The sequence below is a fragment of the Strix uralensis genome, chromosome 4 (genome assembly GCF_047716275.1).
Source record: "Strix uralensis isolate ZFMK-TIS-50842 chromosome 4, bStrUra1, whole genome shotgun sequence".
Classification (NCBI taxonomy): domain Eukaryota; kingdom Metazoa; phylum Chordata; class Aves; order Strigiformes; family Strigidae; genus Strix; species Strix uralensis.
In genome coordinates this window covers 71,561,043-71,577,465 of record NC_133975.1, presented here as the reverse complement: position 1 = coordinate 71,577,465, position 16,423 = coordinate 71,561,043, and the positions used below count along the sequence as shown (strand labels likewise).

Genomic DNA, 16,423 nt, shown 5'->3' with positions numbered 1-16,423 from the left:
AGCTTGAGTGGCAGAGAAGAAGAAGCAAGAACATGGTGTCTCTCTGCCATGAAGGTTAATTTAAAATATTACTGACAGTTTATGATCAACTCTTCTGAAAATATTCTTTATTTCCTGCTTATATAAATATCAGCAAACAGAATGGGATGTGCTTTAAACAGATTATTAAGTACTCAACCCACAACTGTGTATATGAAGTCAGTAATCCCATCGTCCAACTAACTGCAAGACAGTTTCAGACAAAAACACACTTAGTTATGATGAAAACCAAAAGTTCACATGCCCTGACTGCAGTAAGTGCAACGTTCTCCATACAAAAACAAAAATCAAGTACCATTAGAAAACAAAAAAAAGACAAATATTTTATATAAGAAAACATAACTACAAAAAGCAACATAAAGTGCACCAGCATCTCTGAAGAGAGGCACACAGAGCAAGACTTTTCTCTCTGTATACAGAGACAGTCGCACTAAGGAAACATCTGTGCACTCAGCATATGCAAAGACACAGGGAAAAAAAGAAATTCAGAAATTTCGCAATCACATCAGAATGACAATGAACCAAAGTAAAAGGGTAAGAATAACACTATGCAGCTAAAATAACACTATTTTTATGGAATCTTAGGAAAGTAGTTGAACTATTCTAAACGTTTAAGACAGCAATTCTAAAACCAATGCTGACTTTGTCTTTGCCCCACAAGATGTTGGGGGGAAGAAATCATTAAGAAAGAGGGCAAGAGATCCCACAGACAAGAATCAGGTCAACACACTCCACCCAGTCTCAAGCACGTTCCTTCAAGCCACTCAGCAGCATAGAGATGTAGCCACTTCTGCACAAAAGCCATCATTCTGAGCTAGTGCTCTAAGAAACAATCAAAAAACATATGTTGCAGTCTGAGTCCAAAAAAGCCACATTGCTTTGTTATGTGTGCGTGCAAGCAAGGACACATTTGTTCATAACCTGTTAAGATGGCAAACTAGGTCAATTGTTTTAGTTTAAAAACAGTTTCTGCATTAAGGACCCAACTTTAAAGCTACAGAACACAGCACTAACTTAAAACTCATGAACACTGAAGATGTGGATTGGATTTTTGTGGTCGTCTTACACCGTAAATTAGCATGATGGAACACAGTGTCAGAAAACTCAATTGTTCCAGCCCAAAAATTAATTTGTAGTGTTACTTCTGCATCATGTCGGGACTTTTCAGTACAGTTCAAAATCCAGTGTTCTGCCATTTCTGCAAAAATCTCTCAATTTCATTAGAATACATTTTTTGGTATTGACCATCTGAGTATACACATTATTAATATTACTAAAAAACCCTCCATTTTCTACATGACCTTTTTATAAAAAGGCAAACAGCCTTTCCCACCTCATTTTGAATGTCCCATGAGAACCAGTATTCAGTTAGAGAATGCAATAGCAGATCGTTTCCAACAGCATAGTTTCAATCTTTTTCTGTGCTACAAAAAAAATAAAATAAAATAACATAGTCACAGTATTTTCAGTCACTTTCCATGAGGGAATAAAATAACTGTAGCATGTCAAGCAGTGCTTTCCCTTTAAAATCTGTAACTGCAATCAGTTAATTTGAAAACAAACCAAAAAACACAGTGCAAAACAAATAATCCCATTGCCTTGGTCATCAACTGCCTTTGTCAAAATCCATACTTTCAACAGTGTCTCAGCCCACATTCCTACATTTAGGATTATAATCCAAGAAAACTATTTACATTTGTTGCACGCCCCCAGCAGAACTCTGGTCCAAATCATGTTGGGAAAGGTTCAGACTGAACCTTTATGGCTTAAATGAAGGATAGATATTCTTGATGCCCTAACACTAGGCTGTTTCATCAAGACACTGACTGAGCTGAAGCGAAGAACTCAGATTTGACATACAAGACTGAGAAGCCACATACTGAACGCAGCATTTGTCTAATTGAAAGACCAGTCAGTGCTGGTCCTCAGGGTGCACAGAGACTCACTGTTAATCACATTAGCCCAAATGGCTCACATTTCCTGCAGGTGGCCAGGCTACCAAAACTGCAGAAGCTGGGGAAAAAAAAAAGCCCACATAGATCTAACAAAGAGACATTCCTGAGTTTCAGGGAAATTTGCTTCCCCATCAATTACAGGGAAAAAACGGAAAAGTTAGAAGCCGGCCCTTCATTTGTCTAATTTTTTAAATTTTTGTTTTTAATCCAAGTGGATTGCAGAAACTCTTTTCTGAGTCGTAAAAAATACAGCAGGAAGTTTCTCAGCTCCAACAAAAGCCAAGTACAGTATCCCCCTATATAACTTACACTTTTACAGATCTAATAACTACATATAATCAATATACAGAGCTATCAATTGAACAGCATGAGGACTGTCCATCCTAGCTGTATTATTCACTAGAATGCAGAAGTAATAAAAGGGACAAATGAGTATCATAGACAATAAGATCTCCAAACAACAGGACTCTTAAAATGATGAACATAAGACAACAGACCATATATGTCTATGCAAGTAGCTTCACAGATTCAGCGGAGTAATACTGATTCATACTGGTCAAAGATGTAGCTCAATTTCTTATTTTTGTAACATTTTCTGTAACATCCAGCTCAAGGCAGTGAACTGTTACAGTCCCAAAGGCTAAGGAAGGTGATACCTTTAACTGTATTACAATTGGGCAATTTAAAAAAACTTTGATGCAAAACAAAGTGATTAGTACTTCTTTGCTGCTTTGACAGAAGTCTCAAAGTTTAAGTGGTTGCAATGCAGCATCCTCACTGGAACCAAATAGATGTTATTGCAAGAGAGACCACTGTTTAAACAAAGACATTTGTTCTTCCTCTCCTCATGATGCTATCTTATCACAGTCCAAGTGTTTTATATCAGCACACTGAAATTATGTGTAATGAACAAGGATGTTCAAGATAAATTCTAAGAGTTACAAAGCAAATACTTCCTTTCTCTGTAAACAATATGACTGAACCCACTTCTTGAAGAAATCAAGCTATATTTATATTCACCCTCTTGAAATGCTACAGGCAGCCATAGAAGGATAAGTTTATAATAAATTGCTATATTTGGAAACCTTTGTTGCTAAGCATCTTCTAACATTCAGTACAGTTTATACCATTCATGTCTCTGCTACGTAATTAACATTTCATATGTTTTTCAAAGAAAAAAGTGCAGTGCTTATCTTTGTTGTTAAGTTAAAACCATTATAATTTTTTAGGGAATTAATAAAAGACTGTGTGGCCAATTAATTAAAGAGGAAGCAACAAGATCTTAGGGCCATACAAACATTGACATTATATGTAAGGATATGGCAGAGTCTATCTTCTAGACCCTGCCTCTGCTTGAGGTAAAACAATTCAGAAGCCAGCTGTTCACACTAAAAGGCAGTCTACTAAATAATTTAGGACGAGTAGACCTCTCCCAGCCCTAAGAATATGACTTTCTCAGCTGCACATATAATTAAGTCCTTTTCTTGTCAAGAATTCTGTGCATGTGAATCCCTCAGAGGGTACTCAAGTCCTCAAGAGTCTACCGTGAGGAGCCCTGACGTCTACAGGATGTGGTCCAGCAACCACGATGTACCCATCAAGGTATTTGCAGGTTTTCTCTATGCTATTAACCTATATGAAAGCATGCAGTTAACTGTGGAAATCACAAGCATATTCCTAAGCAGCAGAGAATCACAGCAAATCCCAATTTCTCTAATGTAGCCACTACAGATAATGTAACCTAGAACAGAGATGAGGTACGCTAAATCTGAAAGCATTGCATCTAAGCTGGTGATACTTGCCATGTTAGAAATACCAGTTTTACTTTTGATTTTGCTGGAGTGAGCATAGTTATTTGTAAAACGGACAAATAATACTTGTTCAACATGTGAGGGAGGATGCAGAGTACTCTGCCCAACAATTAAGACTGAAACAGATACACATACAGAGCTGACACCTGTCCCCCTGTTGTCAACTCTTGCAACAATACTGTAAGCTTCATGATACCTAGCATTCTTCCTATAAAGTCACAAAATTTTGTGCTTTCATTTTGTGAGAAGCTAGAACTGTGTCTTTAGTAGAGGAAAAGAAGGTATTGGAAGAAAAATATACTAATATTTTAAAAATTCAGCAGATCAAATAATACTCTTAACTGATTATTATATCCATCTATCTATAAATATTTCACAGGTGTTTGGCCGTAACACCCTGTTTGTAAAAGTCCAGAGCACACTGCACAGATTCTCTAGATTTCTTGTCCACCTTCCCTCTCCTTGCCCATTCCAGCATACACACCACCGCAATTCTATACACACCATATACACAGGGGCCTAGAAACATTCAGCACAAGCTGGACATTAAAGGCTCCTAAAACTTCTTAACGACTTCCATGAAAATGCAGAGAGTTGCTGAACAGAAAACTTGCCTGTCTGACCCCAGAAGTACCACTAAGCAATTCTTGCACCAGAGAACAAACTACTTCTGCCAACAGTTGGAATATGCTTAACTCCACGATAGCCATTTACTTTTCATTAACACATGTTCTTCAGAATTATATAGAAGACAAACGTCAAGGCTTTTATAATGAAGTATCTTAGGAAACCTAACTATGGATGCAAAAGTGAAAGGTTTGCCTATCATAGCCCTACAATTACTACATTTACCATGTCACATTAGATACTACACCCTTGTTTTATATAGGCAGTATATACACAATATTACACACGTTAAAAAAAACAGAGTTGAAGTATGAAGATAAGGAAGGATGTACCCTTTGGAAATTTTCTAAACTTTGTATTAAGAATATAAACATACTTAGCTTGTAAACTTTCAGGCTTTCCAGCCACAGAAGAAGTACCTAAAGATATAAACGAGGTAATCAGGACCTGAGTCTCCCAAAGACCACTACTGCAATATGATTAGCAAACGACAACAATCTTGTACCAAAAACTGAACATGGCATTCTGAGTTCAGAATTCCTGCTTCAAAATTAGTTTCCATGTTTCACCTGTACTTACACACACATCATGTGTGAAAGTGGCACGAATAACCTTAAAAGAAAGAACAGCTTAACTCAGATATTGCTCAAATATTGTTTTGGTTATTTAGAAATGAGCACCAGCAGTCTTAACTATAATCATGTTTTATGTTGTAATATATATGAAATATTACGTTCAATTCTGAGCCCTACATTACCAAAAGGTTATTGACAAACTGGAGGGAGTTCAGAGAAAGTCAACATAATTTCTCAGAAGGCAGGAAGGACTTATTTATGAGGAAAGATTAAAAGAGCTAAATATTTATAGTTTGGCTCAGTAATGAATGAGGAGGTAGGAGACATGAGAACAGCCTAGAGATATCTGAAGGGTGTAAACACTAAGGAGGGAGAGTGAATGTGTTATACAAGGATGTACATAGAAATAATGGGATTAAACTAAACAAGGAAAACTTAGGCTGAGTATCAGAGAGCATTCCTGGACAGTAAGCTGTCTTGGCCCATGGCACAGTTTCTTAAGTGAAGCAATAGAAGCCCATTGCTTGGAACAACAAACAAGACTAGACAAAACACTGGAAAATTTGCCACATGGAATAACCTTGCTCTGCTGAGAAGAAATATTACCTCATAAAAGCTAGTCTTTTCTAAGTTTAACTCCAGTGAAAGCAGTAATATTTTACAAGGTGTTGAAAATTTAATATAAAATATAGATATCAAGAGCTTAATCAGGAAAAAAGAATCCAACTAAGAACGTTCCTTAACCATGAGCAACTTCAATTCCGTTTATGTAATACTTTGACCAAATCATGCTTCTGCAACTCTTTGGAAAGGAAAAATACATGTGGGCTGCAAAGAGTTAACAGCGCTGGACTGTATTCTCCCCAGCAGAGGTCACTCCAAGTTAACAAATGACAAGGAAATCTAGCGGCACGGATTCAAACTTCAGGAAAGAAGCTCAATAGAACGGAGACATCCTCCTTCCCTCATTTCCAGCACTGGCTTTGGATGCAAAGCTCACAGATAACAGCGTGTCCTGCAATCAGGCACAGGTAGATGCCGGAAGTTTTTGATCTACATAGCACATAATGTTCAATTTGCACAACACTCAAAATTTGTTTTCTAAAAGGCCATCACAAAGTGGGTAAATATCACCTATTTGCAGCTGGATCATGAAGTGTCCAGAATCAATGTGGGCATGCACAAGTAAAGGCTTGGCTGGGTCGTGTGTGGAATTGAAACCACGCTTTTCACTGAAAGTTTTAGATTACATTAGTTAAGTATTTACTATGTGAGGACTGTGACACAGGCAGACTGACAGGCTTCCAAAAACACAGAGGAAGGAAAATAAAAAGGGAGTTTATATTTTGTTGTTGTTGTTTGTATATATTTGTTCTAAAAAGAATGTTTGCTAACTTAAAACAGAGCTTAAAACACAACTGAAGCCAACAGAAGAGTGCTATAAAAAGAATAGTCTGTGTCCGTACATATTTTTTTCTTCCTGATCCATACAAAATTCCACAAATTGAGAACTATCCCTGAAAAATTCTGGAAACTGGCAAGTAAAAACCTTGCTGTTCCAGGTGCCATCACCCCTAATAAAACTTCTGTCATCTTCATAGTTAATTCTGATGCAAGAATTAACCATGCACTGTGCCACTGCCAGAGGAAGCTGTCCCAGTGCCAAGGGAAATAAAAGTAACCAGCACATACAGCAAACACGTATTTGTGAACTACAAGGGAGCAAATAGGCATAAGCAGAGCTGAAGAGTCATATTTTGACTAGACTGTTTTAAAAGGCTGCTCATGGGTAGATTTAAGGTCCAACACTTCAACCGCGTAGACGCATTCTAGCAAAATGTAAGAATTCAGCGTACTTTTAATATTTCATCCAATAAAAACAGAAGTGAACTCATGTTTAAGTATTCCCTGGAACATACTGAACCCTGGCTGCATGACACGTGGATAACTCTCCAGGGCTATGCCTGTACCAGAGGCTAAGGGACACTTTCCAGCCCCCAGCTCAGGATGTGCTCTCCAGCTCTCCCAGCTCCACTGCGCAGGCCGACCCAGGTGCATACAGTCCCCGAGCCCCCATCACAAGCTCCTCATCTGGAGGCAAACGAAATACAGGCACAAAATACGGAAGGGAGCCGCAGCAAACACCACTCAGGCCCACACTCTCAACATCCTGGGAACAAGGACCTGCAGGACAAGCTGTCTAGCCTGAGTGACTTGGGATTTTTGTATGGAAGGGGTAGGCTCTACAGCAGAATTGGATATGTCAGGTAACTCATCAAACCACTGGTTTACTGAGGGACAGCTAGCTATCCAATATGCTAGAAATGGCACAGGGGATTCCCCAGTGTTGTTAATCTTAACATTCCATTTTAAAATATATTAATATTCAGAGTTTTTCTGACCTACCCAGGAGCAGACCGGTGTTCCTCATAATCCATGAGGAATATTCCATATTCCATTCCTCATATTTCTCATTCTATGTCTTGACACAAAAATTAATTAAATCTCATTTTTTAAAAATCTGTTAGTACACACTGTGGATTTTTAGTTTTTTAAACAAAATAAAGAAACTAACAATAAAGTAAGATCCTAAATAAGACATACAATGTCTCACCTGCTTCCTTGCACAAGGCTGCTAAGTCTGCACCCACATAACCATGTGCACTATCAGCCAGTTGCGCCAATTCTGCTCCTGTGAGTGAATGGGGCACTTTCTTCAGAAGCTTTTGGAGTATGTCCAGGCGGTCTTGGGCATTAGGAATTCCAATTTCTATCTCTTTATCAAAACGCCCAGGTCTGCGCAGTGCTGCATCCAGTGCATGAGGACGATTAGTGGCCCCAAGTACCAAGAGCTGCCCTTCACTGCCTTCCTGAAGGCATCAAACAATGCAAAATATTAATTTTAGAATACAATTAAATGTCACGTATCTTATAAACATACTGCTTGCTTACTTTTCCTAACTATTACACACATTAAAATCCTGATGCTAGCTCTAAAGGAACAAAGCAAACTTTTCAGAATATATACCCAAGTAATCCCACCCAACCTATCCCTAATTGCAATTTAGCAACACTATAGGCTGCATGCACATACAGATAATACAAGAGAAACCCTACTCCAAGATGCCCTCATCCCAGTGTCTCTCACTTTAATCCCCAGGAACCTGCTTTCCTATATGAGGAAAGTAAGCACCAAGGAAAGAAAAAGAAGCATTTAAGCTAAAAGGCAGCATTGGCACAAGAGCAAAAAGGTATCAGCAGACCTTGAATAAACAAGGTTGGAAAACAGATCATTTAAGGTATCAAAACCAGTAGAGACAGGAGGTTATAACACTTCCTATAGGTTCAGTAGGAAAAACAAGGTCAAAAATCCTAACCAATTTCTCCAAGCTCTGCTTTTTCACTTTTAGAATGAGGCTAAATCAGCTAGGAGGTCTCCTGCAGTGCCGTTCTCTTTTTGTGAATGAAGCACTTTCTCCAGGAAGAATATCCACCAGCCTTTGCTATTGGAAAATATGTTCTGCCTGTGAACAACTCCAGACTGGTCAACTGAAACTATCGTGCAGGAAAACAATGAGAAACTTGCAGAGTACATAAACAGCAGAAACTCATTTTTATCCTGTTATCTTTATGAAAGAAAACTGATTTCTTTCATATTTTCTGCTAATAAACACAAAATAATAGATGAGAAATTGGCAAACTTTACAGGCTTAATTCATAATGTACTCAAGTCAATTAAATTTACTGTTTCTTTAGTAGGCTTTTGTTTATGTCCTAAATATTGCTATGGCAATCTTGAAGTAGCTGTTGTTGCCTTTAATGATGCAGCCTGCGTATCACCAGAAGTATTTCGATTACTTCGATTTCAGAGCAATTAAAAATATCTGGCTTAGTTCAGTGATGGGCTATCACTAAAATTTCAGTTTTATTTCCAAAACTACAAAGTAGAAGGCAAACAACAGCGAACAGAATAAAACTTATTTTCTTTTAATCTCACAGTTATCAGGAGACATTCCCCTCCTGTGTCTTCTGCTTAGCATCCAATAAAGCATTAGATTACTACGTAAAGTCTCACTTAAGCCTATTTTCTTTTCCCCCAAATGACACATCTAAAATTGGCTGCATTATAGCAGCAAAATTATTTTGTTCAGCTAGTCCCCATACACATTAACTGTCTCAGTGCAGTCTACTTACTGAGCCAATGCCATCCATTAACGTCAGCAATGAAGCAACAACTCTCTTTTCAACTTCATTCTGAGCCCCTTCTCTCTTTGGACAGAGTGCATCCAACTCATCTATAAATATAATGGAGGGGTGACTGGGGAGAAAAAAAAAAAAAAAGGAAAAAAGATTAAGGTGCTCAGGTCAGGAAGATTTAAAACACCAAGGCACAGAAGTGCAAAGCTGTTTATGGAAAACGTCCAGTTCCTACAAAAATTAACAAGCATCCCATTCCTTTAGGCAACTGAAGGTTTCAACCTTGAGTATGGTGTTACTCAAAGACATAACTAAAATGACTAATATATTAGGCAACAAATACCTTTAAGGTGACCTACCAATCTACTTTTCTATGACTCTCTCCCAAAGACTCAGAACTAAATATACCACTTTCATGAGTAAAGAGACAGCTTTTTATTCGCCACTTCTACACATACCGTATGCGGCAGTCTTTTGCTAATGTGTTAGGAACACCAAGCATCTGGAAGTCTAAAGTCTGCCTCAACCAGCTTGAATATATTTGGGCAGAATGCCACTCTAATCCAGAGGCATGCTATAACCCGTACCAACACTAGCTCATTTAGAGCTGGCTTCCGTGTCTCAGCACAGTACTACATTGGTCTCCAAAGATAAAACTAGACAGAAAAATTTGGATCCAGGTGAAACTCTGGCTCACGCTTCCATCTGTTGAAATAAGCGTACAATACACTAACGATACAGATCGAGCAATTTGGCACCATCTGCAACAGTCTCTTAAAAAGGGTAGTGTCCAAAAACATTTAATAGGCATACTAGAATTTCACTGCTTTCCTTCTAGCTAAGCTCTATATAAACAAATTTATTTCCTTTTAAAAACCACTGCAGGAAAAGATTACAATTCAAAGATTCTCACAAATGTTTTTCTTTTAAGAACATTAACGCTGGAACTAATAACACAAATAAGCGAGCGCGAATAAAATTATCCAAAAGAACATACCGCAGAGAAGCTTCAGCAAATATCTGACGTAATCTTGATTCAGACTCCCCATAAAACCTATAATAATTAAAATATTTTATTAAAAAACATTTTTTGGTCTTTTCCAGGCAACTTGGAAAATTACTGCTCGTGTGCTCCAAAAAGACATAGCACACCCTTTCAAATCCCAAAGTATATGCAAATCTACAATAGTATTTATTTCCAAAGGACAAGAAATTAAGGTAAAATGGGGCACAGGCAAAGATATAACCATCTTGCAACTAGAAAAAAGATTAAAGGGAAAAGCTTATCTCTTCTGTGTTAGAAACATAAAGAACAAAAAAAAAATTAGCCCCTGGGGACATTAATCTGTCCAGTATCATCTTAATTTCAAATGTGCTTTAACAAGCCACTCTTCTCGTTGCAGAACTAACACGCAATTGCAGATGCAGTTTTAGGCCCCTCTTTAATTTAGTCCACGTCTTACACAAATTTCTTGGCCAAATCCAATAAACCTCTTTTATTGCAAGAAGAAACGTAAGCCCTACTTGAGAGAACCCTTTCCCATTTGTTTTGACTCTCTTGGGCAGATAGCCGATAGCCAATTCTACATCTATCCACAATGGATAGATGCCAGGACAGATTTTGGACTAACATATTTATAGAATTAATGAAAATAAATTGGATTTACTTACTTGCTTATTATTTCAGGACCATTAATAACAGTAACGTGAGCGCCAACCTCATTTGCGATGGCTTTGGCAATCATAGTCTTCCCGGTACCTGGAGGGCCGTATAATAGCACTCCTCTAGGAGGAGAGATTCCTTTAAACAAGCACATGCACACAGAGAAGAAAGTTAGTTGTGATAAGGACTCACTTGCACATTTCACTGTCCCAGTTATTACCAGTTATAACTTGACCTCAGCATTAACATCTTTAACAGACATATCATTTTGATAAAATTGTAGGCTTTCAGTGGGAAGAGCACTCCTACGTGAGACATGCATCTATATTTTTTAAAGTCCAAATGATTCTATTCAAAAAGCAACTATTTAAACCGTTGTATTTTTCAGTAGTTCAACACTGTAATTCTCTCCCTACGCATTGTGGTGTTTGTTTTTTTTTTTTTTTCCCCAAAAAAATTACTGGACTGAGTACCTAATGTCTATGAATGTACTTTATTCATGATTCTTACAGTGTCATTATTACAGATTTCCAACATCAGAAAACCACTTCTCCAACACTCAAAAAAAATTCAGAAATACTGTGAGGCTTGATTCAAGAATACTTACAAAAAGATGAAAAACACACATCAAAAGGATGAATTTGCCTCTTTAATGGCAACTGTTAAGAGCTGAAACAAATACCCAGGCACAGAACATAAGGGACCATAGAAGAACAAGGTACTAGTGTGTCCAGTTAAAATTAGACAGAAACTACAGGTAACTGCATGAAGTAATATTATGATCCCAGGTGAAGAGCCAAAAAAAAGGTTTCAGACCAGCAAGGCCAAATTAAATGGGCACAAGGCCAAAAACAGGTGAAAAATTATAAAGCAAAAAAGTGACAAATGGCTGACAAAGGACTGACCCTGGCACAAAAGACATTGCTGAAACACTACCAAAGAAGAAACATTGGTTAGGTACTGCAATACCAGACAGGGATTGATGCTTGAAGGGTAGGTCACACCCCAGTGGTGACAGAGAATAATACAGCTGGCGTGGACAGAAAGCCCAACTCTTAGGAGCTAATATACTCGAAAATAAAAAAAACCTATCTGCTAACGGACAGAGAATAGAAATAAAGTGTCTTTACAACAGGCTACTTCACAACAGTCCATTAAAGCATGTGCTGCTCCCTCATGTGGTGTTTCTGATACTGGCAAGAAACAGAGCTGCTGAACCAAAGGTCTCGCCTCCGACAGCCTCGCTGCCCAGGAGTGGACAAGGACTCTCAACATTTGGATGGTTACTACAGGTTTGTAGCTGGGAAGACAACATCATCATCTCTCATTTAATTAGTAGAGAATCTGATCACGCACTTCTGGGACTAGGTGTGAAGAAGGCTGATGCTGAAGCAAACTTTCTAACACAAAACCACGTGGTGATGCTGAGGTTGGAGGTCAGTGAACTGAGCTGGACCACAAACGGATGAAGATGCCTCACACCATCCCAGTGACACCTGCCAATCATGCCCAAGCAACACACACCAGAAGAGCCACCTGTGTATTATGGAAATTGTCCCAATGATCACTGAAATGACCTCCTCTGTAAAGTATATGTGGGAAGAGGTAAGGCAGAAAAATAAAAAGCCTCAAAGACGTGATATTAAAGAAATATTTATAGGTAGGAGCCCTGTCTCACAGTGATGCACACCTAGACAAGTACAATGAGCAGACATGCCTGCTTTATGTACATATTCATTTGTAATAAATACACATACAGTTTTATCTTTGTCACAAAAATTCTCTAAGTTCATATTTATGTTAGATATAACTTTATACATGTCAACAGTGATCGGGTTAGTTTTTCCACCCTGTAATTCCATACTAAATGCACTGAGCAGTTTGAGTAAACAGCCTCAAACACTTCCTTAAAATTTTGCAGGAACCCTACATATAATTATATATTTTTCAATACAATTGAAAAATAATTAGTTGACTCTACCAAGACAAATTAAAAAAATCTTACAATGACACAAACATCTGGACCTTTCAAATACCCAAGTATAGAATTCTTTCCTATTTGCTATAAATTCTGCTTATGCATACCCGAATTTCCTTAAGAGACACATATTTCTTTCCTATTCAATTATTTTTCACACGAGCTAATCATAACATCTTCATAGTATCCATACAGTATAATTATAAAACAGTTTAACATTGCTTGGACACACAAGTATACCAGATCAGTGTTTCATAAAATTCTGTGCATATTCCTGGAATAACTTGGGGTTTTTTTTTAAAAAAAAAAAAAAGTCACGTTAAAGAAAAAAACTAGTATCAAATGAAGAAAGTCAACTCTTAGCATCATACCGTAACTCTTGAACAGTTCAGCTTGCTTCAAGGGCAGTTCAACTGTTTCTCTAATAGTTTTGAGCTGGCTGCTTAAACCTCCTATCATGTCATAGGTGACTCGGGATTCACAATCACCATCTTCTGCTACATTGAGCCTCGTTTCAATAAAATTGATTCTAGTTCTTGAAGAAATGAAATAAAAAGCATCTGCATTGCTTATTGCTCCAGCTTTACCAGTTAGTGGGAGTCCCTCACTGCCTCCTTTCCCAGCCAACTCCAAACCATCAGTGAGGTCTGCACCATCTCTCTTGCTGTAGATTTTATCTCCCTGAGCAGAGTCTTGACCACTGGCTGCCACAGCAGAACTGGGTGTAATGGGTGAACCTGGCTCCATCAGTTTGCTTGGTGTGCTCATAGATGCAACCTCTGGACTAGTGTCAATGTCCATCTTGCCGAGCTGCAAGGACAAATCTAACGTACTTGTCTCCAAATCAGACCTTTCAAGGTCTGGCTCATGCATATCACTGGAAATGGCACTGCCGTGGGCAGTCAGCTCTGCACCATCAGTTCCTTTCACCTTCATCACTATGATGTTACAAAGTTTGCCATAGAAAGTGAAGGCCAAGAGGTTTCCTGGTAAAACTATTTTCCCATCTATGAGAAGATCAAGGAAAAAAAAAAAAGACAAAGAAGAAATTTCAATCTACTTTGACAGCAATAACATTCAGACATTCTTCTATCAGAATAATTTTCTATCAGAATAATTCTTTATCAGGAAGCCTAGAGAGTGCTATATATTAACACAACAAAAGGTAGTTAGGTAATTTCAAGGTAAGTTAAATGATCATTTTGTACACAAGCAGACTACTGGATAAACATTCGTCAGTATCATACACAAACTCCCACACTAAACGCATCATTGATTTGAGGATTTTAAATTTCATACAACAAAGGGAGATTATGAAATTAGTAACATAAGAATTAAAAATTTTGTATTTGCCGTGTGCCTTATCAGTACGCAATGTTTTATGTTTAGCCCACCTTCTTTGAGAGTCTTGGCCTAAAAAAGGTAAGGTTTTAGCTTTTGCGTTGACAGAGAAAGATTAGGAAATGTGAGCTGAATGCACCCTACAGGCACAGAAAAACAAAGGCAAAAATGTAAACAAGATTTATTATTTCCAGCTGAACTAATGAATTTGGAATGCAGCTCATGTCTCCTGCTTCTTAGTGTAGCAATACTGTTACTAAACCAGAAGATTCCCTTTGAGTAGAACAATTTGCAGTGAGCGCTTTGAGCAGCACCACCTTCAACAACTTACCTTGCTTTTTCACCTTACTTATACATATCTACCACCCAAAGAGCAATTTTGGTTATTTACCACCAACATAAAAAAAAAAAGATTCAGAGTCGCTAATACTGATCCCTTATCTTGTTTTTAATGTGTAGTATTGCACTCTTTACTTCACAGTGCAAGTAAACTCTGAAGTGCATGACACTACCAGCCTGAAGGCCAGCAATGATTGCTAAACAACTGTAGCTTGAACCAGCAATAGGTATAATGGACAGAAGGAATGGAATCATGATTAACGTAAATTAGATATTCACAGCATGGCAAAATTATTTAGGCCAAAGACCACCGAGCCCTAAAAGAAGTGTGAGCAGAATAACGTCCTCTGTTTTGCCGTAAGCCCTTGATTAAGAACAAAGAAGCAATCTTACATCCAAAACTTGATAATCTACTACAAAAATTAAACAGTCAAAAGAGAAGCAACAAAACTTATACCTAGGTTTCTCAGTAGACAAACAGACATTTCCTCAGCATTAATGGTGGCATCTTTGTCCCTGTGGTAGGAAAAAAAAAAAAAAAAATTTTCCAAGCAGTAACTACTTCAAAACCAAAACAGAGCCTGCACCTCTAAGGCAGCAGAATGATGAATACCACCTATTTTACAGTATATGATTTAACCCCACAACCAGAAAAGATGGATGAGAACTTTAATATCTTCAGAGTTAAAATGATATGATCTGAAGACTGCAGACACATAGTAACAAAAGAAGCACACATATTTAATTTTGGGTTATTTTTTCCATGCAAAATATCATAAGTTATATTTATAATATCTTAAGATTACAAATATGGAACGCATGCTTCTCATCTCACCGGTCAGAATGGCCATTGCTATATTTACTGAATTGAAAAAGTTATAGATAAAGTCTCTTTCAGCCCTGCAAACACACATACACATCTTCCATTGATTAAACTAGCACCTTGAGCACTTGAAAAACTGTGCATATCTTAAGTGACTCGACAGATCAGCCTTAAGCCACTTCCCTCATCAGCCCTGGCCAGGCCTACAGCATTTTCTCAGACACTGTCTCATCACTGGGATGTAACACACGACTTAACACCTGTGCTCTCAGCCCAAAGCAAATGAAAGGTAAAAAGTGTCTCATGTGAACTTCTCTGGTGTTCATAATAAAACATTTTACATCATGTTTACAACTCATTGAGAGCAGTGACATCATTAACTCTCCCTGCTCCTCAGATACACTGCAACATAGAAGGCTGTGGTGATGCAATCATTTTTCAGTGATGGCTTATCTATACAATCTTTTTCCTGTTTCATTTGTGGCTTCACCTTTTATTAAATCCCATTAAACTGTTTTTTAAAATTCCTTAGGATTTACCCCCCGCCAATCTGTACGAGCTTCACACATTAGCCCTTCTGTTTCCACAACAAAACAAAGGTCTCACTGTATCTGTTTTGCAGATGCATGTCCACAACCTTTGTAAGCACTTACACCAAGAGCTGAACAGCAGCAGCACCAAAGGCATTTAAAGTGGATACGGCCGCTGCAAATAAAAGTCTGATCAACGGGGGGAGCTCTAAACCTAGAAATAAAACCCCATTTCTCAATTCTACTGATCAAAAAAGCAACTTGAGGGAAAGAGGGGGTATTATGGTAATTTAGAGGAGAGCTCTCAAAATATCCTAGCCTGAGTAAACACATACTCAGTTACATTGTTGGGGCCTGAGTTGGGGCTTGATTATTTTAACTGGAAGAAAAAGCTAAGGTACACATGCAAGCACTTCCCCAGAGGCATTAATTTGCAAAGAATTAAGTACACCTGTAAAGTGCCTAGAAACCCAGGCAGTACTCAAATAATGGGATTCCCAGTTATTTTTTAATAATTTCTGTTCTTACATGATAGGACAGCACTA

General features: G+C 37.9%; 1 protein-coding gene across 3 annotated transcripts in view; it reads right to left on the bottom strand.

Moving 5' to 3' along the window:
• Nucleotides 1-16,423, bottom strand: part of AFG2A (AFG2 AAA ATPase homolog A) — a 206,266-nt gene that overhangs the window by 186,528 nt on the left and 3,315 nt on the right. For all 3 annotated transcript variants that reach the window (XM_074867261.1, XM_074867260.1, XM_074867262.1), the window contains exons 4-9: nt 14,983-15,041; nt 13,217-13,852; nt 10,876-11,005; nt 10,202-10,258; nt 9,202-9,325; nt 7,622-7,877 (exon numbers count right to left, since the gene is read on the bottom strand). In XM_074867261.1, the coding sequence (XP_074723362.1) occupies nt 7,622-7,877; nt 9,202-9,325; nt 10,202-10,258; nt 10,876-11,005; nt 13,217-13,852; nt 14,983-15,041 (1,262 nt within the window). The remainder of the gene's footprint in view (nt 1-7,621; nt 7,878-9,201; nt 9,326-10,201; nt 10,259-10,875; nt 11,006-13,216; nt 13,853-14,982; nt 15,042-16,423) is intronic.